Consider the following 22,052-nt stretch of genomic DNA (forward strand, 5'->3'; position numbering starts at 1 on the left):
TTTTAACTAGTAACATGATTCTATTCTATAACTATGCAGAATTAATTTATTTTTTATATAATTTGTAAAGCTATGCAACTATTTTTACCGTAAATTATAGTTTTCTATATATTTTTGAATTATATTTTGGGTTAAAAAAATATTGAAATCACCTCCATCTGGTGGTGACAGTGTAGACTATTCGTCTACCGGTTACAGATTTCCGTAAACGCGTTTTAGAACAAGCGAGTGACAGTTATCAGCTGTTCGGGTGCAAACAAGCCGAAGCCAAACGGGTTCATTGACGGTCAATCCGTTGCATTTACGAAAAGGCCGTACGGTTCGGCACAGCCTAAAAAACGCGCAAGGTCAGTAACGGCGGTGGCACCGATTGGACCGTCGCCTAGCAGGAAGGGACATTCCAGTCCTGAAATTGTGTGCATCGTCGGGAAATGTGAACGCGTAACGACGGCTTTTCGCTCGCCTCCTTCCGATATCGAAATATGGCCGACGGAGTCCGTGTCGTCCGAACGCCGAACAACATGAAATTGCCGGTCGGGCCCCGCGTAGTGACCATCAACAAGACAGAAACGGGGTTCGGGTTCAATGTGCGCGGTCAGGTCAGTGAAGGGGGCCAGTTGAGGAGCATCAACGGCGAACTGTACGCCCCCCTGCAGCACGTCAGCGCCGTGCTGGACCACGGTGCCGCCGAACAGGCCGGTATCCGAAAGGGGGACCGCATTCTCGAAGTGTAAGTTCTGGTATTGATTTTTTTATCAGCCGGCAAACACCCCGTGAAACTTCTTGAATCGGCCCGCTGTCGCAGTAAAGCCGTGTTGTCATATGGCTAACATAAATCGCGGTTTGTTTTATCTGTATATTAGATTCCAGTTCGCAAACACATTTATTGTCATGTGGCTGCGTTTACCATTGTTTCGACGTTTTCAGTTACATCGATCGAAACCAAGAGTCGCATCGTTTCTGCGAATGCGGTTCTTCGGTACCATGAAACATTTTTAAATAGGAGGTTCTAGATTTAAAGAATTTGTGACCGTGAACTTGATTATTATGACATATCTGTCCTTTCGTCTCGTAGTCGATAATCTCCAGTGTTTGAGTAACTGTTATTTATATTATCAGTCACAAGTCACACAAGTATGTGATTGGAATTGTACAAATAATGTAAATATTTTTTTGAATGTCAATACAAGGAACATTATATTTAACCTTTAGTATCCTGGATTGGATGCTTACCTACGAAACTCTAGGAAAAAGTTTTTTTTTAATTATTTATATTGTATATTATATATGTGTATTTTGTTTAAAACATCGACTGTTGCATATTTTCTATGATCACCGTATATTTCGTAGAACTAGAAACGTTCTATAGTAAGAACGTTCAAGTATTAATTGTGTCTTTTCTATTATATACACTTAACTACAGTACAGTACTACTACTCCAGTGTTGTCCAAGGGTTACAATATTTCGGTATCAGAGTAACGTATCTTCTAATGGCCTATTACGATTTTTCTTGATTTCCTGAATGATAGTAGTTACCTGATAATTTACGGCATTTCTCAAAGTCTTTGAGGATGAAAATGGAAATGGATGATTCTGGAAAACTGGCATTTTATTTATATTACTGTAGATTTTACAACTTATTTTTAATTGCGATTTCTTTCTGATTAAACAACATATTTTCCATTTCAATGTAGTGCTTTTTTATGTGATCATTCTTGGGATGAGTTTTAGATCAAAATTCACCCCAATATACTTGGTTTCTTCAGTTTGATTATATGTCTGAGTCTTCTCCGCAATTATGACTGTATAAACTGTCGCTATATTTTATGTTTACATGTGAGATGTAAGGGTTTAATAATTCATTACGTTGCTTTGTTAACAGTTTCTGAAGCTGGTGGATGAGTTTTTCATGCTAAACCTTTGCAAAAGTTTGAGCTACGTCTAAGAATGTCGTTATGCGGACTTTCTTCTCGGGATTCAAGGAATTCCGGATCACTATAATTTCAGCCATCTTCAGAACATCTGCGACATGTTTTAACGTTGATTTCTTCGATCCTTTCTTGAACACGCAAAGTAGATTTTTAATTTATTTTAAATATGACCCGTTTTAGTAGGACTCTTAAAAGGATTTTCTTCCTTTCATCTTCATGAATGATCTCGATCAAAAAAAAAACTGACGCCAAGATGTGCAGTCGAAATCAAGATGAATTATAGATGCAAGCATTCACAAATAACTTACGAGAAATGAAAATGATCGGTGTATTTCATCAAAACAAAGCACCTAATCCAAAACACTATCACCAAAAATCAGCAAATGAAAGTACGAATTGTTTCGGCATCCATCTTATTCGCCAGATTCAATTTCCTCCGACTTCTGGCTGTTCACACTTCAAAAAGTATCTTCGTTTATTTAAGATTTCTTAGCTGTCATAGAGGGATATTTTAAACATAAATGATATATATTAGAGGATTGTTTGAATAATTGAATTATAGTTCTGGCAATTATCGCAAAAAATAACGCTGATTTAAATATCTATTTTGACGAACAAATACGAAAAACATGTAGAGTTAAAAACTAGACGAGACAATTAAATGAGTAAATTCCTCGATGACATAATAATGAGCCAATATTTAAAAAATGCGAAATTATTTTGAAGAAACTCGTTATATTGTATGTCTTTAAAAACGTGGATTACTTTTTCATTCATATAATATTTAGCTATATTTATTGACTATAAAAACCGAATTATTATTAAATTCAATTTGCTACTAATTTTACGAATTCACGTTAAGTTACAGAAATAAAACAAGTAATATTTTTGTTACTGTTTATTTTACGGTACGTTTATTATTATGTTATTTGGACCAGAATGCTATGAGAATTTATTGATTTATGTTCGCTGCAGACTTATTTATACATTCCGGGTCCAACTAATGACTTTAAACAGCTCCTAATCGACAAAACAAGTATTTTTTGTTTCATTCTAAATAATACGTTCCCAAAAGTAAGCAAAGAAATAAATGTACTTTTTTTCGTGCTACAGTTTTATATTTTAATACTATTATGAAATGTTGAATTGTTGATCTTGTTTTTGCAATGTGATGACTTAATTACCGACATTACTATTGCTTGATTAAAATTCGACGAAATGTCCATGGGATTTTTGTTTTAGAAATAGTTCTTTGGAATTAGAATTGCCTAAACGTGTACGATTTGTCAAAGAAGTACTTAATAATTCCTAAAAGCAACGATTTTCAGTGTTAAAACATTGTTGCAAGTATTTCAAGAGAGACAATTGTCAAGTCATAATTTTTTGACATTTAGGTTAAAATACCTTAATTTGTATGTAATATTGTTGAAAAGTAATAAGTATATTAAATTTCTATATAGATTGTGTAAATAATTTTATATTTTTTCTTTTTATTTTGTATGTTTCACAAAATATTAACTATTTTTAAGTATTTTAATAAATTATGATACAAGGGAGGCAGCTAACTAGATGGAATCGAATAAAAAAATCTCTATCCAGTAAAGAAATTGTGTGTTATCAGCACGGTATCAAGTGCAAAATATGTCCTAAATCGAGAGCTTAATTGACCTTTTGATTGTTTTTCTTGCGATTTATCAAGGAAACTTGTTGTGTGAGGTTGTTATCTCACCAACGAGCCGGCCGATTACGGGGAGAAAGTTTTAATTAATACTTAATATTATACGAATTGCTGTTTTGTAATGAATTGGGCAGGATATCTTGTCAGTTGTCGCTGTGATTTCGTATAGAATGAACTGTGTTTGTTTTACCTATCGATAATTGTCATATACTACGTCGTTTTAAGATAGTATTGGTGTTACCAGGAAATGTTGAGTTGTCATTTGTACCCGGGAAGTAATGCTGCAGGGTAATATTCTTCATAAAGATATATGATATAAAATACAGGTTATTCGTTTAATTTTTTCCTTATGGATGAAAATTGGATATATTTTGAATCAAAACTGGTGTGAACTCAGTACTTGGGTCTAGCAATTGTTGTTTTTCTCCTAATTTGCTTCCTATATTACCTCTAAATTAGTAAAGGAGTAAATTAAAATTGCAGTAGGAAATAAAATTGAGCGTTTGTAGTAAAAACCAATATGACCACAAATGATTGTTAATAATTAATGTTTGTTATAACAAGTCAGTTGAAAAGCCCCCGGTCTAGCATAGTAAAACATATTTTTTGGCAAAATCAGTTATTTTTATTCAACATAATTCCCTTTAAGGGTGATACAGACACAAAATATACAAAATGTGATACAAAATACAGACGCCAGAGAACAGGAAATAGTCGCTGGGGGCCCGATCTGGAGAATACGATGGATGAGGAAGCAATTCGAAGCCCAATTCATGGATCTTTGACACGGTGCATTGTCTTGGTGAAGCAGCACTTTCTTTTTCTTCAAATGCGGCCGTTTTTCGTTCTTCAAACAATCCAATAACAGTATGTAATAGTCGTTGTTGATGGTCCTTCCTTTTTCAAGATAGTCAAATGAAAAATTTTAATGCGCATCCCAAAATACCGACGCCATAACCTTGCAAGCCGACTGTTACGTTTTGCCACGTTTTGGAGCGGGTTCATCGTGTGCAGTCCACTCTTCGAAGTGAAATGATAGCCATGTTTCATCCATTGTCACATATCGACGCAAAAACTCGGGTTTATTACGCTTGATCATCTTCAAGCACTGCTCCGAATCATTATCTCGTCGTTGTTTTTGGTCTAAAGTGAGCTCGCGCGGCATTCATTTTACACAGAGCTTTCTCATACCCAAATGTTCGTGAATGATATGATGTACACATTCAGTTGATATCTTTAGAGTGTCTGCTATTTCATTCAATTTCAATTTACGGTTATTCAAAATAATTTTGTGGATTTTTTTTATGTTTTCGTCGGTAACAACCCCTTTTGGGCGTCCACTGTGTTTACCGTCTTCGGTGCTCATTTCACCATGTCTAAACATAGTACACCAATCCTTGATGTATTTTTTCCCTTCAAAAAGCAATATTTTATCCATTTTTGCACAATAATAAAAATTGCTTCACTCAAAATGCTATAATTCACAAACTAATGATCCTACAGCTGTCATATTTATACACGCATCTTTTGGGGATTAGGGCTAACTAAAAAACATTTTATTCTAGTAGCGCCACCTATGTGTCAGGCTGGGGACTTTTCAATCAACCTATTACACTATAGATTAAAGTTTTGAAGAATAAATTACATTCTGAATTGTTAAAAGCACCTAGCAGGCGGTTAGATCTGGAAAGGATTAATTGATGGCTCATGACATGGCTGTTTTTTTGGGTTTTCTCCTAATGCTGATATTATTCCATTGTTGTAACTTTGATCCTAGCTATTAAGATCTCGAATGGGAGTGAATCGATTTCTAGTGGTTCAATCTATTGGCATAATATTCTTCAAAGCCATGGTCGTGCGAAGTTGATGTTTTCTACTTCATTCTTATACATTTGGGCTGCAGAAGGAAGGGTAAAGTGCCTGAAGTTGGAATATATAGGTCGAATATCATATGCAACATATGATTTTTTATCAACAATCCTTTCACAATACACTTTTATAGCCATCAAGCAAAATAGAAGTAATCTATTTTGATTTGTATATCCTCGCAAAATCATAGGTTCAGCAAGAGTCACTGGTAGCATTTTTTAGCCATAATGAACAAGTTTTTACCTTCATATTAATTTAAGACCAGTGGTCAGTCGTCACAAAAGGAAAATTTTATTTCCCAGACATGTCGTCGCAACAAATTTTATTCTTTAAAATAGGAATTCTATACCAATTGCAATAATAAAAGTGTAATGAAATTCACCGTTATAGCAATAGTATTATCATTTTACGCGACTCTACAGTTAACACTGTCAATGTCAAAAACAGAATTTCTCATAAACTGAAAATGTAGATAATAGAAGACATTTTCGATGTTTAGCGGTGTTATTATTTCCACCTTTTTGAGCACGTGGAACGCAAGGTTTATAAAAATGCATCCTTTCGCTCTACTAAAAGACCATAATGAATATTGTTGTAACCTCCATCATATCGACCAGATCTAACCTTTTTATTTCTATCAGATGTATAATCAGTGTTGGAGCTCTATATCTACATTCTTCCATTTTCACTTTAGTGAAGTTTACCAGTTTACTACAAGTTTAATTATTTATAATACATTTTTCTGTCCTCGTAAAACTTAATGAATAACCTAATAAATATGATGTTGATGATGTTATATTGTTTCGTAAATTGGTTACTTGATTGTGAAGTTCTTCTACCGAAATTTAAACTTCATTCATAACATTCATCCCGATTCAAAAAAGTATAATCTTTCTTTTGAGACAACTTGTATACACATTTTTGCGAAAATTATTTATATTTAGCTTGTACATTCTGGGTGAATGTAATTTATACTATACATTTTGTAAAAAAACAAATTAATATACAATTTATGATATTTTAATTATTATCATTATCAGCTTATATTGTTGATTTAATACATGTATAATACAAATGATATAATCAACAAAATACTTTAAAAGTGGATATTGATTTATATACGTATATAAGATTAGATTTAATAACTGTATGAATTCGTATCACATTTTGCACTTGACAATTAGGTTATTTACCGAATGAAATATTTTTTTAGATTATATCTCCTAGAACGTCAACAATCTGTCCGTGAGCAATAAGTATTATTATATGATTTCAGTTATATAATATAACTATCCTGACATGTAGTAGATCACTTCAGTAAGTGATCTACTATACAACTTATAATGTAAATCTTATTCTAGATACTATTCTAGCTTATTTTAAACTCTATCCAGCTCATTCTACAAACTATTTTAACTTATTCTAGAGATTATTAAATCTCACTCTATGTATCTGTCTATTAATCGGTTTATATGGCAATTTGCGTTTGAGCCTACTCACTTCACTATCATCGTGCACATTTAACTGTTTGGCGACTGCATTGGGATGCACTAATAGTCTTTCAGAGTACTTCACACTAACAGTTCAAATCACATTCATGTGTTCTATGGGGGATATCACGCTGACTCAGCTTGTTGGACACGTAATATGGGGATGACTCGCAACACTTCATTCTGGAACCTCTCGAGGATATCTATGTTACGCGACCATAAAATAGACATAATAGTAATAATAGCATATTTCTTTTTCTCTTTGTGTTGTTTGTGTCACTCTGGTTTTCGCGAAATGAATATAAGCAGTCCTAGTTCACAAGAAAATTGAAATGTCAAACCCTCCCACCACCCCGCTTAATGTGATCTTTTCCAGTGAAGACCTTGTATAATAATTTTAACGTTTTTATGTAAATATCGCCATTTAAAAGGATAATCTTTCTAGGAATGGCGTGAACGTCGAAGGATCAACCCATAAACAGGTAGTGGACCTCATCAAATCCGGGGGCGACGTCTTGAAGCTCACGGTGATTTCGGTCACCCAGCAGGTTGGTTTCGTCTGATCATTTAATTAAGGACACTTTTGGAAAATCGTTTCTTCCAGGAAGCGGAACGGCTAGAACCTTCAGAAGACAACCAGGTGTATTATGACTATAGCGAGAAGCGATCTCTACCCATCAGCATACCTGACTATCACTACAATGAACGGGGAGGCGAAAGATACGTGGCGTTCAACATTTACATGGCGGGAAGGCATCTCTGTTCCAGGAGGTACCGGGAGTTCGCCAAACTCCATAATGACCTTAAGAAAGAATTTATTGGTAAGAATAAAAGTGCCCTTTCGTTTTTATAGTTTTCAACCTTTCGATTTTCAAAGACTCACCAATACAAGAACTAATTTGCCAGGTTAAGAGTTAATTTTTTAATAGTGAGTCAGTTTCTAGCTTCAAACAAAAACTTTTGTTCAACTGAAGTTAGAAACGTCAAGTTTCAATGTAAATAAGTTTTAACATCACAAATGATAATATGATAGAAGGGAATTATGTTAAATAAAAATTAATTTTGCCAAAAAATGTGTTTTACTATGGTAGGCCGGGGACTTTTCAATTGATCGAACTATACGAAGCCGCTAACTTAGTGCAGTACCACGTTGCTTCACAAGGAGACTGGCAAATATTCTGTAGTATTTTAATTGAGTCACTTAATTTGCATTGTCTTGCGGTGTAGGATGTAAACAAGTAATGTTTATTGTACCACACGCCACTTATACACTCATAAATTTATACTTAACATGCAATATAAATTATTTTGATGCTTTGAGTCTTAATATTTATGGTTTATTTACATAGACGTGACGTCACATGGCACTGGCGAACATATTGGCGCGATTTTGAATAGAATGTTTTTCCGGAAACATGCATTCACTGCAGGAACAATATATTCTTATCATGTATTTTCTTTTAGGCTACAATTTCCCAAAATTGCCGGGCAAATGGCCGTTCACTCTGAGCGAACAGCAACTGGACACTAGAAGACGAGGATTAGAACAGTACCTGGAGAGGATATGCGCGGTACGGGTGATAGCTGAATCGGAAATCATGCAGGAGTTCCTTACGGATCATGACGACGAGAACAACAGCAGTCCTGTGGATCTCAAGGTAATCGTTTTCGGTCAGGGGTTAAAGCAGTTCAAGTGGATTAATTGATGCTGATTGGTTTTTGCATAATCGATTTTAGTATCAGCTCTGATCGCATAATGTATTTCTAATCTATCGGATTTTTTTTCTAGAGGATATGCTAGGATTTTCCAAAGCACACATTAACTTTTAACAGTTGAAAAATGTTTGCATAGCTTGTCAAAAGAATAAATAAATAAATTATCCACACATTTCCAAAAAAACTAACTATATAAATAATTGAACAAAAATATTATCGAAGGACTTAAAAGTACTATTAAGAACACAGGTACAATATTTTGAACAATTACAATCATATCTGTGCCCACAAATCTTTCACGCCTTACGATACCAGTTATATTCAATTAATTATGTGCATACCTTTAGTTGTTTCCACTCTCATCACTCTGTGTTAGGAATTTCCAGCATTGCACATCATTATCACATATCCTGAAAGTTTCCTTCAGACACTTTCACTTTACGACTCACTGTCCAAGTCAATCACTAAACTGTTAATTTCTAATCTGTCCAAAACATGTTTAAGATTCCACCATTTATCAATTACTTCCTTTGTATATCTTATTGAGTTCATCCAAACCGAAGGTTAACAATGCTTCCCTCCACATATCCAAACAGTTTTTGATGGAATATCCTTCTCGACCAGCAATAGATCTGCAATTAACTATTAATAAATATAATGACCAATAAAACCCAATTTAATGCTATTGAAACTTTTACCTTTTTCCCTCAATTTTTATTGTCTTTACACTTTTTTTGTTACTGTCTTGCCAAGAGTGCCACAATGAACCATTTTGAAATATTCAAGTTTCTTATATTATTTTATGCATTTAATTGAATTCTTTTTAAGGTAATGTCTGAAAGTTCCATTAAACCTCTCAGAGGGTTATCTTTACACTATTTAAACCCTATGCCCTGTAAGAGTGCATGAAAGAATGTCTTACATCCTTCAACAAGCTACATGTCCCTAATTCTTTTATGTATACTTTCCAAAGAGACAATTTTCTCTAAAATAATTTTATTAAATTATGTTTATATCCATAAAATAGTTTGTGTACTTACTGTTCTTATACATTTCATATATTTGGTCTCAAATAGAGCCAATATCAAGATGGTCAAGATTCGTTACCCACTTTGTAGGTAGACGGGTTTTCTTGGGTGAATCTAACGTATTAATCTTCATTTTGTAAGCGATGTTATTCATAGTACCCACAGTAATATTTAGCACGGCAGCGACCCCCTAAAAACATTATCAATAAAATTGTAGGGACTTACATTATTTAATATCATCAATAATTACCTCTCTAACGGAATTTACCGGCAAAAGGCTGAATATGTATTGTTTTCGGCATTTTCAAACAAAGTAATAAGATATATTACGGAGCCATTTAATATTTACCAAAATAAAAGGCTAAAATAATATTTGCCGGTTTATAACCTGTAATAATTATAACCATTATTTTTTCTATGATTATAACTAATTTTTTAAATAATTAACCTACATTTGACAACCGGACGGCGACCAGCTGTCAGACGTATGCAAAATTCTTGAAAGCAATAGTGATAAAAGGTTTCAACTCTTACCTATAAATTATTGTGGCTGTATAATTAACTGTAGTTTTTAGATATAATATAATGTTAAAATAAATTATATTTGGTAATATTTTTGTTCAAATATTTTATTTAGATTAGAATTTTTTGTATGTCAAAGTCAAACTGAATTAAAACTCAGAGTTAATGCGGCAACATTGTAATGTTTCCACGTCACAAATATCCACGGCGCATTACTAAAAAAACTTTAAATAACTAACTAACTTAATTTAACTTGTGGTATTTGTGAATATAAAACTTTTAAAGACTCTGGCAAATTACGAAGAAAAACTGAAATCCTGCGACTGTCTTGGTCATGCCTATTCTTAAATATATTTGGTATTTTACTAAATTTACTGAATAACATAATGCCATATAATATTAGAGTTTAAATGTGATGAGAAACACTTAATCTACGCCTAATATTCATGTTTTGATGTGGCAACTCCAAATCAACAATCACAAGAATCACACAAAACTAACTCGTTTTAGCAAAACAATCAAAGCTAATCCCAGGACATCTTTTTTTCTTTAATGCAATCTTGGCATGGGTGTTGATATAAATTGTTCATTTCAGGTTCTACTTCCTGATAGAGACGTTGTGACGGTAACTTTGAAGAGGAGCGCGAATGCGGACGATGTCTACGACGCGATAGTGAAGAAAATCGGGATGAGCAAAAAGATCTCCAAGTATTTTTATCTGTTTGAAATTGTAGAATATAATTTTGGTAAGTGCGGACAGAATTTAACTGATCTGTAGGTAATAAATTTACTAAAAAATATCTAAAAACATTTGAAACTAACCCTGTATCTTTTCATTAAATATAATACTTTTTAATATTCATTAGTGGCCGATGAAAAAATTGAAAGATAGGTGACATTTTCTCAAAAAAAAAATCATCTATATAGAAAATTTTCGTTATGCTCTCAGACCATTTAAACAACAAAAAGAAAAAGTCTAAATAAATCCAAAAAGTCAAGTAAGAAACAAAAGAATTTCCTTCAATAAATTATCTCTTCATTAAGAATTCGTGCGCAAAGACCCAATTTGCGGAAAAAAAACACTCTCCTGCTTAACGCTGCACAAAGAACCCATTGCTAAAGCAATAAATTAAAGTGCGAATTTTTTCAACGTCCACCTTCACTCGTCAGATTTAGGTCTTTGTGATTTATGTCTCTGAAAAATAGAGTTGTATGTTATCCTTCAAGTATATAGTGTTGTATTAACTTTTTAATTATCATTTCTACTTCTAGGTAAGTAAATGTTTTATTATTTTATTTACAGAAAGGAAACTACAACCTACCGAATATCCGCACAACTTGTATATCCAAAATTATAGTACCGCAACTAGCACGTGTCTCTCGGTGAGGAAATGGCTGTTTTCCATCCAGAAAGAGCTGACTCTGATGAACGACGCCCAGGCTACGTCCTACATCTTCTGGCAAGCGGTGGATGAAGTGAATCGGGGCTACATCAACGCGGGCGAACGCTTGTATCAACTGAAAGCGTTGCAGGACAACACCAGGGCGACGGAGTACCTCAAACTGGCCAGGGAACTACCCGGATACGGCGAGGTGGTGTTTCCACATTGTGCCTGTGACTCGCGAAAGGAAGGTCACGTCGTGCTGTCCATAGGTAAGAGTGTAACAAACCAAATCCATCTGTTTGTAAAAAGGATAATTCCAGGGAATGCTGGCATCAAATTACATGCGTGCCAGGAAGATGGGTCTTTGGAGAGTCAAGTTGTGATTCTGGAATGGGACACCATCAGACAATGGGAGGTGGATGAAGAAGGTATCGCGTTCTGCTTGAAGTACAACCGGCAGGACAAAACACCGCGTTGGTTGAAGATTTTCACCCCTTATGTAAGTACCATATTAAAAAGCTGGTATTGTCAATGTAGGGTAATTCATTTTTTCCTCAGTACTTTTATTTGATGGACTGCTTTGAACGAATCATAGAGGAGGGTAAATGGTTGGAAACAGGCGACTGATCACCTCCATCCCATCATTCCACTAGCTAAAGTTATCAACCACCACAAACAGGATACTATAAGAATTCCCGCTGTCACTTACGAAGGGGTCTTGTTTGTCAACACGGAAACTTGTCAAATAGGACCTCTGCATTTAAAGATTCATCTTAACAACAGGAGCTGACAGGAGGAAGAATAACATAGTCAATTCTGCACTATCGAGAGTGTCTTTGATATTATCGAAACCGTTCCGTTTCTTATTTGTTTTTCCGTTCATAGCCTAGATAGATGAATAATTGTTAGATGTACATTTTTCTCTTATAGTGAATCGATAGGGTACATAGTGAAACATTTTTGACAACTCTGATACGGAGACGTGTTGCCATTAGGAGGACTCTCTCTCTCTATTATTTCTTTTAATGGGCACCCCTCATATTTATCCATTTCCTATAACGTGTAATGTATATATCGTGATATCAATATTTATTTCTATTATGTTTTGTGTTCGTTGAATTGCACACAGATAAGTCTAAGTTTTAGTTGTGATATAGAGATTTCCGTGATATAGCATCATTGTATCACAGTCGCCGTACAAGATGACGCGTCATCTTGAACTCGTCCTCTACTCAGAAATATTGTTCCGGCCTAACCGAAGCTCCTGGGACTAACGGAGGCAATGAATCGGTCTGAAGTCGCGAATTATCCTGTTAAATAATCTAAACTCTTTTCTTGTTAAGTGTTTTTATATATTTTATATCCCTGTGTTGAACGAGTGAAGAAAAAGTTAAATCAAAATAAACCATCCGATCGGTGTGGTGAACTACTATTATTCGTCAGAGTATTAATTCTCCAATCATCATCAATCTGCGTAGGTTAGATCCGGCATACATTATCGTTTTTCATTCATAATGTAACTAGTATTAATTTTGTATTTACCAGATTCTCTATAGTTGTAATGTTTTCTTTTTATATACTTAAATTTTAGTACAGAAGAAGATATCTCTATAAGCAGTTAAATAGTGTATCACTTTAATGATAGTTCCAATGAAATATTTGGCAGTTAAATACAAAAATATCTAATTTATGTTGTTTTTTTCTTTAATATCACACACACCCTTAAGTCAATTCGATTAATATTTTATTAAGTTTGGGAATTCGGAAAGGCAATCCACGTTTTCTGCGATTAAATATTGTTGAATTAAAATATTTTTATATTGTTAGAACCGATTTGTTGAAGGTGTTTGGGCTATTAAAACACTGGATTCAACTGAGTCACTCTCTATTTATTTCGACAAACACCTCGGTCCCAACACAGAATGAATCAAGATGGCGGGATCTTCATCCTGACCGGATGGCATTAGTACGAGCATGCGCCGAAGCGTTCATTATAATTTACAGGAAACTACTTTAATATCGGCTATGCAACCATATATGCACGTGGCGTATACACCCAATTATTTAAATATCCAACAATATACAGAAATTAAATTGTTGGAAAATACAGGGTCTGTTTCAATAGTCTTTTTAATTTTGTAGCCAATGTTACACTTAAATTTCGTTCGCTAATTGTTAATGTTTAATAGAATGGAAATTGGATGCTCTGAAAATCTAATTTCTTCGAGATGGGGAATTTTTAAAATACCCTTTCGTCCCTTTCACTTGAGCGTCTTATCTGGATTACTTTAAGTTTACAGATATCATACTGTAAGAGTGCGTAAGTCACGGGATGATATAGAAACATTTTTGAAATAACTTAAAGAGTCTGATTTTAATTTTTATTGTAAAATTTGTCCTTTTCCTCACGCACCAGCTTGGAAAAATGAAAGGCCCAGCAGTTTATTGTAAATGTCTAGTATTACCTCCGATACTCATACTAAACAACAGCTTCTTCCAAATTGGGCAATAACTTTCCATCTATCCCTAATTTTAATTTTTGATACATAATTAATAAGTTTTGCTTGTTTTTAATCTTCCACCATCTGCATACAGGTTAAGCTGGTGGACATACTTTAGTTGTGCAAAAGCGAGGACCATATAGACATCATTTCTTATTAGAACACTTGTAGAATTAAGCTTAAACCATACCTATGCTCCACAAAGACCAATACATATCAATACTTTATTTTGTATCTATAAGTTATACCACCTGACAAATTCAGTACAAAATCAAGTAGGCCATCAACATCTATGCAAAATTGCTATATATGCCGATAATATATATATATATATATATATATATATATATATATATATATATTATATATATATTATTATGTTTAATCATTACAGCATCCAAATCTTAATGTATATGAACATTAGCTGAACTGGGCCATGCTTTATTGTGCCTAACTTTAATTATTATTTTCATCTAAATATTGCAGAAAACAATAAAATGATGGGTTCAAAGTCTCTTCTGGTTTTGTAAACATAAATGTATATAAAATGATGTTACATGTTACTAAATATAAAAGTTTGATCATATTTATGTTGGTTTAATAAGCTAGTTAGAAATGTTTAATAAGTTTTCAAATATTTTATTGGAAAAAAACTATATTGATATATTTTAAAGGCTATTACAATACAATAAAATATACAAGGCAATGTTATGGTTTGGTATGTCTTTAGCTATCGAATGATAACAATAAAATAATAAAAGATGACAGTTACAAAAAATATGGAGTAACATTCCTACTTGGTATCACCCTCTCTGAGTCTGGAACAGCACTAAATAGTTTTGGCTCAATTTTTTCTGTAGAGGAACATTCTAATATGCTGGCAATATTTCCACATCTATAACAGTAATTTGGGGCTGACCAAACAGTCACTAGTTTTTCGTCAAACATGTACTTATATCCTATATCAAAAGAATATTTTAATAAATATATTTACTTAAAATTAACTTCCCACCTTCATGAACTAGTTGATGTGCTCTACAAATTAATGTGAGTGCATTAATGTGAATAAAATCATGAGTTACTTTGGCACCAAAGAGATATCCAGCTCCTCTAGGACTTGTAGCCCTAAAATGTATATATTGGTATTTTTCATTACATCTACATAATAGGGTCTTACCATGTATCCACTTCATCAGGATCGGACCATACTAGATCACAAAAAGCACCTTTGTGTGGGATTTCTTGATTTCTTTCCAGTTTTCTAATTTGATCTAACGTTCTTATATCAGGGCTTAAACCCCCATGTACACAAAGGATTTTCTCATCTATTATCTAACAAAAATATATGAAGAATCTATAAAGCACCGCTTATATTCATAAATTAAACCCTTACAGCAGCAACTGTTAAAAGATCGAAGACACTGCAACAATATTTCCAAGCATTGACGTTTCCATATTTAGTCATGCATTCGTCATAGAAACCGTAAACCTGGGTAATTTGTCTGCTCTCGTGATTTCCTCTCAACAAGGTTATTCTATTGGGATACTTTGCTTTCAAAGTTAGTAACCTTGTGAAAGTTTCTAAACTGTAATAACCTCTATCAACAAAATCTCCTAGAAAGATGTAGTTTGTATCCGGAACTTGGCCGCCCTTTCTAAATAATTCTTCTAAATCATAAAACTAAAACATATCTGCATAAAATACGGAGAAAATATATACAACAAAAAGGCACCTGTCCATGTATATCCCCGCATACAGTTACGGGCGTAGAGACCGGTTGAACATTGGATTCTTCGATTAGAATACTGCTAACAATATCACATAGTTTTTTTAGGTCGCTTTCTGGTAGATATTTGCATTGTTGAGCAACTTCTATCCAATTATCTATTTCCATAGACATGTTTAATACTGAAACAAAAATTATTTACATGTCACACTGACGGATAAACGTCAAATTCGCCGTGACAATGTCAATTATATCATCGAGGTAAAAACAGGAATGGACGGATTAAAATATCTATTGAAATAAACAATGAGCCTTAATTCGTCAATATTTACATTTTTAATATTGATCTTTAATTGCAAATTATCAGGATCATGTTTTTATATCATGTCTGAAGATTTAAGTAAATTATGCCTGAAGCTGATAGGATAGGTTCATAACCTCACTTTCAATGATGTAAGAAATTACTACAATGTGGTGCTTTCTAAATTATGTTATTTAAGTAGCATGTGTTATCTACGCAGTTTTTGATTTTTTTCATCCCCACTTACTGCTGATTATTTTAATGTTTTCGAGGTCGCTTGTGTAACCTTTTTCTTTATAATTTTTTGTGTTTAGACACAGATAAGTTGTAATATAGTAGCAGTAGGTCCTCTTACTTTAGGTAAAAATGTCTTTAATTTATAGAAATGCTATTGCTGCTGCTGATAAACTAGTACCAGCGAAACTTCAACCTTTATGGCAACATCCAGCAGGTAATGAAGTCTTCAATTCATTTGTTTTGCTTCCTAATAATTTGTGTTAGCGAAATTATATCAAATAGCCTGGATTTTATTGACATTTAATTTTCAGGTCCCAAAACAATTTTTTTTTGGGCTCCGGCATTTAAGTGGGTAAGTTTCTTTCAGCAAAGAATATATAGAGTTTATTTAATGATACATATTGTAGGGGCTTGTTATTGCTGGTCTTGCAGACTTACAAAGACCAGTAGAAAAAATTAGTCCTTTCCAGACAGTTGCCTTAGCAGCAACAGGAGTTATTTGGTCCAGATATTCTTTAGTTATTATACCCAAAAATTATAGTTTATTTAGTGTTAATGTTTTTGTTGCTATTACTCAACTTTATCAACTATACAGGGCCGTAGAGTAAGTAATTTGCTACCTAAAAATAGCACGCTATTTTCATGTGATTTTGTTTATTAATAATTATATATTATCTTACTGTTTTTTTAGTTATCAGATGAAACAGAAGAAAGTCCAAGCTGTCTAAAACAAGTAAACGTGCCTGCTCATTTTGTAAACTCAATCAAAAATATATATTTTTATATAGTTATATTGTTACATGTTATATAAATAAATTATTTTTCTGAAGTATATATTATTGACTTAATTAAATCAATTGTAAACGAATGGATGCGCTATCTAGCGGGTGTCGTCCAAAATATTTTTCGACAAATATTACAGAAATCTACGTGGGAGCTCCAAAATGTTAACCTCTATCTGGTTTATGTTAGTCCACGTGCGAGACAAGGAAGTGTCGTGATCGTGCTCGAAGCAGGTTAATTCGTTTCTCCACAAAAACATATGTGCGATTTTTCCGTTCCCACGGATCCAGTGACAGGCCATCGCATCAGCTGTTTCGGTCGTGGTTTTGTTTTTGTAGGTTCGGTGAAATGGCTGCGGGATGTTGTGGTACCAAAAAGCAGAAACTGAACAATTCGTCGACGGTGCCGACTACTAATGGTACCACACCAACCCCAACCAATGGCCTGATTAGTAACGGCATCGGGATGGTGGCCTTGCCTGAAATGTGCTTCTTTTGTTTCGACGTCCTCTATTGCCATTTGTATAACTTGGCACCCCCCAAGACACCTTCATTCAGCAACGATGCATAGTAAGTACCCAAATGATTCCATTCATCTATTGATACATTGAAAAAATAACGATACCGAGATTTGACAGACGGTCATTCAACTGATTCTTTCATGTTTACTATAATCCGTTCTTTGTTAATGAAAACAAAAGAGAAACGCCAACGTTACAACAAGCGTCAATATTTTTCAGGTAGGATGTTTATTTTATGATAATATTTACATAAATAGCAGCTTGGGTGACCTACAAGCAACCAACACAACATTTTGTTTAAGACCTTATTTTTGATAATGTAATTGTTTGTCTGGTATTAAAATCTAATTTTGTATGCGTTAAAATGTTTCACGGACAAAATGTATAATTAGGAGATATATTAAAGTTATATTCAATGTCAACCATGATCTAGGCTATTACAATGTCTTACCATTTGAAAAAATGCCAGGCGAACATTTTTAGGTTATTAAACACATTCACATCTTTGGATATTAAAAATAAACAAGTGCTTGAATTTTGAGAGTTTTCATTGCCAACTTTGTCTTGAATGAAAGTAGTAAAATATGACAGTATATGACGGAGAGTCAGGTTTTAATTCCAATTAATTATACTTAATTGTTTATTAATGAAAAAAGGAATGTCACTGAACCAGGGTGACTTGGATTTATTTTTCAATTATGTTAATTGTGTTATAATTATATTCTAAGCGATTCAAAACATTTGTTTTATTGATTATCATATAATTTAATTGTTTATATAGTTATATTAAATGTCAATTATGAAGTAGACCATTACATTGTTTTTTAATTTTCTAAAAATATTCCAGTAATTTTAAGCTAATTTTCACAACATTTATGGACAAAAATGGAAAAAGATGACAGTATATGACGAAGATGTTGGCTTTTAATTTTATTGGACTCAATTTTTTAATAACAAATGTCATCAAACAAGGGTGATTTGGTTATTTTTTAAATTTTGTTATTAGATGTTATAATAGCCTAGATGACTAATAAAGAATTATAAAAATGTTGATTTTTAATAATATAGTCCAGAGAAATCATTAAAAATACACTTATTTTAAAATTAAAAGTGGGATTACAAAGATATTACCAGAAATAAAAATAGAAAATTTCAAAATTCACCATGTTAAGTCAAAAGGGTACGAAACACTGACGTCACACCGTTTCCTAACCATAATTCCCGCAGTCGAACATTTGAACCCTTTAGCTTGCTTCGATTTTATTTATTATTCATTTTATACTTCACAGTTAAAAACATTTTAAAAAAGGGAAAGAAAAGCTAAACGAATGACGTGAACTTATATATTCAAATAATTTAAATTTGCCCACAATCGATTCGTTTATAATGACTGTACTGTGTGACTGTAACTGAAATAATAATTTTAAAAAGAATAATAGAACTTTTACAGAATTGAAGTGAGTTAGTATTCCAGGCACACTAACCATGAAATGTGATAGAATATTGAAGAACATTATGTAAACATACAATCAGTGTAACACTTGGCAAGAAAATTAAGAAATGCTGTTAATAACTCTGAAAAGACAAGCCAAAATTTTTCAGTGGCAAACCTACTGAAAAATTTTATGACGATAATTTGAAGATCATTTACATGTTGTAATATTTGAATAAATAAATTGCACAAATTGTAATTTTGAAGTTCATTTTAATAATAGCCTAACAATCTTATAAGCATGTGCAACTATGATACTTCATCTAGTATTTTACAAAATCTGTGTTTAGACATGCTTTAACATATCAAGTTGTCCTATGAATTCTTTAATTAGGTATCTGCTTAGTTGCTTTTACTTTACTTGACATCAGTGACAACATTTAGTTCATACAGTGTCTGTATATAATTAATGTCAGAAATGTTGAACGGTGAATGTTCAATGAGTTCAGTTATTACCCTTATTTTGTCTTGTTCACATATGAATCTAGCAGATATCATGTATACTTGTACAACTCAACCAGTCACATTATATTATACACAATAAACAAAATTATTTATATATACAATAAACAAAACAAATGAAGCCTAACCTCAAATGTTATCAACAGTTTTATTTGCCTCGTTATTACGTTAATGATACTATAGACATAATTAAAGGTACTTAATATAGTAAATACTTACATTGGAATGATATTACTGCTGCGAATAAATTACAGTATAGTTTAAACTATACTGTTTCCCGCCTTGCAATATTTTTCTGCCTTTGAACGAAAATCACAACTTGTTTGGAATTTTTAACGATGCATGATTATATTAGGGGCCCTGACACCATCAATACTCAATAGAATCTCTAATTGTGACACAAAATTATTAATTAAGACCTGTACCCATACAAACCGTTCAATATGACTAAAATAACTACGTCACGCGCAGATTTGGTGCAATTTCTTTGAAAAATAGTCTAGCCTATCGTATTGTAAGTGGTTCAAAGTATTTATTTTTAATGACTATCAGATTAGTATGTTTTTTTCTCGAACAACAGCATTATTTGTTTTTGCTTATGGGTAATTCTGTTTCAGTCCGTTGTTTGTCACTTGGAAAATAGGCAAAGATAAGCGACTTCGGGGCTGTATAGGGACCTTCAATGCCATGAACCTTCAGTCCGGTTTGAGGGAGTACGCCATTACTAGCGCCTTCAAAGATTCTCGGTTCAGTCCGATTACCAGGGACGAATTTCCCAAACTGAGTGTATCGGTCTCCATTCTGCGACATTTCGAGGATGGCGACGACTACTTGGACTGGGAAGTAGGCGTGCATGGGATACGGATCGAGTTCACCAATGAGAAAGGCAATAAACGTACCGCCACGTACCTACCCGAGGTTGCTTCCGAGCAAGGTATCATCCAGGCATCTAAAACATTAAAGCTTACCTTAACTAATAGTAATGCAAATAAACTTTGTCTAATTTTATCGAAAGCGTCATTTTTAAATGTATTAATTATTTGATCATCGGACCTGTGATGCCGTTATTAATGTGTGACTTTTTACTTAGGCTGGGACCAGCTTCAAACGATCGACTCCCTGTTACGAAAGGGAGGCTACAAATCGACAATTTCCGGCGAGGTGAGGCGGGCGATCAAGCTCACCCGCTACCAGAGCGAGAAGATCACAGTTACTTACCAAGACTACATGAACCATTGGAACAGTCAGCGTTGCTAGCAGCTAGTGTGGGGGCGTCAAGCGCCCCCACCGATGTCCGCCGCCTATTCCCACGTAAGAGTTAATCGTCGAGCTTTTTATACTAATTTGTATCATGGCTATGTTAACACATAATGCTTCCAATAGAACACCCAGCGTACGTCATAGATGTACAGATTTGTAAACATTTGATTTGATAGGTGCCTGAATTTTTCGCTAAAGAAACTAAGGGCTTATTTATTTTCATGGTGATTTTTGTTGGAGAAAGTTGCACGACAACGTTGTGGCTATAAGATCCAACTGATAAGAATTCCTGTGCCAGACACAGGCACCTAATATTTTAATAAAGACCGCGGGCTTAACCAAAGGATGATGTTTTGTACATTTCAGCCTCCCGCGCCTTACGCCAGCTCAATGCCGCCTCCGCCGCCCACATTCGTCGTCGTCCAGCCGCCCATACAACCGTTCGGCGCCCCCACCATGTCGCAGTACGTCCTACCCGCCCCCATGACACTCTGGTGGCACGAACAGTACCCCCCGTCCGGAGCGCACTCCCGCCTCGACTACGAGCCCCCCGACAGGACCCCAACGGTCGAGTCTCCATACTGTGAGGGCGGGGGACCGCTCTTCCCCAAACACAAGTGACCCATGCGTTGCCTCATGCGGTTGTGCTATTGTTCCAAGTTATAGCGACACCTCAGACATTCGGCGTGCGGTAGTAGTGGTGGTGGTTGTTGTTATTGTCTTTGTCAATCCGCTTTGCCGTCACCGCCGTCTTGTTGGAACAGTAGGGACCGTCAGGATTCGCGCACGTGCCTCAATCCGCACGCCGCATCCACTGACTCGTTCGTTTAAATCGTGTCGTACTTCAGCGCCATCTGTGATATGGGTAAGAAGATCGCGATCGTCTTTACCAGACAAACAATTTGATGAATTTATTCAATAGACAATTATAATTTTTTTGTAATTGTTAATATTAATATGATACAAAACTATCCTTGTACTTGTCTTTTAATAAGTGCACCATATCTCACTTTATACGTTTAACTCGATATTTTTACATGATTCAGCCAATGAGGAAAGAGGTTCTGAAATACATTCATATTAGGCTTCTTTTTACCTCTAGGGGATAATTGAAATAATTCGAAAGTATGGACCTTATAGTCTTTGTAA

The 22,052-nt window shown here is 34.2% G+C and overlaps 4 protein-coding genes across 7 annotated transcripts; 3 read left to right on the top strand and 1 right to left on the bottom strand.

Annotated features, from left to right (window-relative positions):
* Nucleotides 1–232: 232 nt before the first annotated feature.
* On the top strand, nucleotides 233–13,310 carry Snx27 (Sorting nexin 27). Of its 2 annotated transcripts, none has more exons than XM_076398791.1 (8): nucleotides 233–730; nucleotides 7,415–7,517; nucleotides 7,574–7,790; nucleotides 8,434–8,627; nucleotides 10,831–10,981; nucleotides 11,539–11,889; nucleotides 11,941–12,119; nucleotides 12,179–13,310. In XM_076398791.1, the coding sequence occupies exons 1-8, from the start codon at nucleotides 483–485 to the stop codon at nucleotides 12,245–12,247; spliced, it is 1,512 nt and encodes a 503-aa protein (XP_076254906.1). In that variant the 5' UTR covers nucleotides 233–482; the 3' UTR covers nucleotides 12,248–13,310. The 2 variants fall into 2 exon arrangements, with proteins under 2 accessions (XP_076254906.1, XP_076254914.1); XM_076398799.1 differs by lacking the exon at nucleotides 233–730 and adding an exon at nucleotides 3,758–3,898.
* Nucleotides 13,311–14,758: 1,448 nt separating this feature from the next.
* Nucleotides 14,759–19,923, bottom strand: PpV (Protein phosphatase V). Of its 2 annotated transcripts, none has more exons than XM_076398820.1 (6): nucleotides 19,863–19,923; nucleotides 15,855–16,030; nucleotides 15,515–15,802; nucleotides 15,299–15,453; nucleotides 15,134–15,246; nucleotides 14,759–15,080 (listed from the first exon to the last, which is right to left on the bottom strand). In XM_076398820.1, the coding sequence occupies exons 2-6, from the start codon at nucleotides 16,020–16,022 to the stop codon at nucleotides 14,890–14,892; spliced, it is 915 nt and encodes a 304-aa protein (XP_076254935.1). In that variant the 5' UTR covers nucleotides 16,023–16,030; nucleotides 19,863–19,923; the 3' UTR covers nucleotides 14,759–14,889. The 2 variants fall into 2 exon arrangements, with proteins under 2 accessions (XP_076254935.1, XP_076254927.1); XM_076398812.1 differs by lacking the exon at nucleotides 19,863–19,923 and adding an exon at nucleotides 16,181–16,319.
* LOC143192958 (mitochondrial pyruvate carrier 2) lies at nucleotides 16,228–17,220 on the top strand. 2 transcript variants are annotated; one of them, XM_076398843.1, is made up of 5 exons: nucleotides 16,228–16,301; nucleotides 16,533–16,600; nucleotides 16,698–16,738; nucleotides 16,794–16,990; nucleotides 17,078–17,220. In XM_076398843.1, the coding sequence occupies exons 1-5, from the start codon at nucleotides 16,297–16,299 to the stop codon at nucleotides 17,112–17,114; spliced, it is 348 nt and encodes a 115-aa protein (XP_076254958.1). In that variant the 5' UTR covers nucleotides 16,228–16,296; the 3' UTR covers nucleotides 17,115–17,220. The 2 variants fall into 2 exon arrangements, with proteins under 2 accessions (XP_076254958.1, XP_076254950.1); XM_076398835.1 differs by lacking the exon at nucleotides 16,228–16,301 and having other exon boundaries at nucleotides 16,390–16,600.
* Nucleotides 17,365–21,410, top strand: LOC143192969 (AMMECR1-like protein). The gene is made up of 4 exons (XM_076398855.1): nucleotides 17,365–17,738; nucleotides 20,261–20,577; nucleotides 20,734–20,954; nucleotides 21,270–21,410. The coding sequence occupies exons 1-3, from the start codon at nucleotides 17,518–17,520 to the stop codon at nucleotides 20,898–20,900; spliced, it is 705 nt and encodes a 234-aa protein (XP_076254970.1). The 5' UTR covers nucleotides 17,365–17,517; the 3' UTR covers nucleotides 20,901–20,954; nucleotides 21,270–21,410.
* The last annotated feature ends 642 nt before the right edge of the window (nucleotides 21,411–22,052 follow it).

The sequence above is a fragment of the Rhynchophorus ferrugineus genome, unplaced genomic scaffold (genome assembly GCF_030347505.1).
Source record: "Rhynchophorus ferrugineus isolate W39M unplaced genomic scaffold, kcgeb_rfMv2 rfM1, whole genome shotgun sequence".
Lineage (NCBI taxonomy): Eukaryota > Metazoa > Arthropoda > Insecta > Coleoptera > Curculionidae > Rhynchophorus > Rhynchophorus ferrugineus.

What these genes read in the sequence shown, in the direction of transcription:
- LOC143192958 (XM_076398835.1), top strand. Translation starts at nt 16,516, where the DNA reads ATGTCTTTAATTTATAGAAATGCTATTGCTGCTGCTGATAAACTAGTA. An exon ending in TTTATGGCAACATCCAGCAG is followed by an intron (nt 16,601 to 16,697) that starts GTAATGAAGTCT and finishes TTTAATTTTCAG; the next exon opens with GTCCCAAAACAATTTTTTTT. An exon ending in GGGCTCCGGCATTTAAGTGG is followed by an intron (nt 16,739 to 16,793) that starts GTAAGTTTCTTT and finishes TACATATTGTAG; the next exon opens with GGGCTTGTTATTGCTGGTCT.
- PpV (XM_076398820.1), bottom strand. Translation starts at nt 16,022, where the DNA reads ATGTCTATGGAAATAGATAATTGGATAGAAGTTGCTCAACAATGCAAA. An exon ending in ATCTTTTAACAGTTGCTGCT is followed by an intron (nt 15,454 to 15,514) that starts GTAAGGGTTTAA and finishes TATTTTTGTTAG; the next exon opens with ATAATAGATGAGAAAATCCT. An exon ending in CCTGATGAAGTGGATACATG is followed by an intron (nt 15,247 to 15,298) that starts GTAAGACCCTAT and finishes TATACATTTTAG; the next exon opens with GGCTACAAGTCCTAGAGGAG.
- LOC143192969 (XM_076398855.1), top strand. Translation starts at nt 17,518, where the DNA reads ATGGCTGCGGGATGTTGTGGTACCAAAAAGCAGAAACTGAACAATTCG. An exon ending in TCATTCAGCAACGATGCATA is followed by an intron (nt 17,739 to 20,260) that starts GTAAGTACCCAA and finishes ATTCTGTTTCAG; the next exon opens with TCCGTTGTTTGTCACTTGGA. An exon ending in CGAGGTTGCTTCCGAGCAAG is followed by an intron (nt 20,578 to 20,733) that starts GTATCATCCAGG and finishes CTTTTTACTTAG; the next exon opens with GCTGGGACCAGCTTCAAACG.
- Snx27 (XM_076398791.1), top strand. Translation starts at nt 483, where the DNA reads ATGGCCGACGGAGTCCGTGTCGTCCGAACGCCGAACAACATGAAATTG. An exon ending in AATTGTAGAATATAATTTTG is followed by an intron (nt 10,982 to 11,538) that starts GTAAGTGCGGAC and finishes TTTTATTTACAG; the next exon opens with AAAGGAAACTACAACCTACC. An exon ending in TGAAGATTTTCACCCCTTAT is followed by an intron (nt 12,120 to 12,178) that starts GTAAGTACCATA and finishes TTTTTTCCTCAG; the next exon opens with TACTTTTATTTGATGGACTG.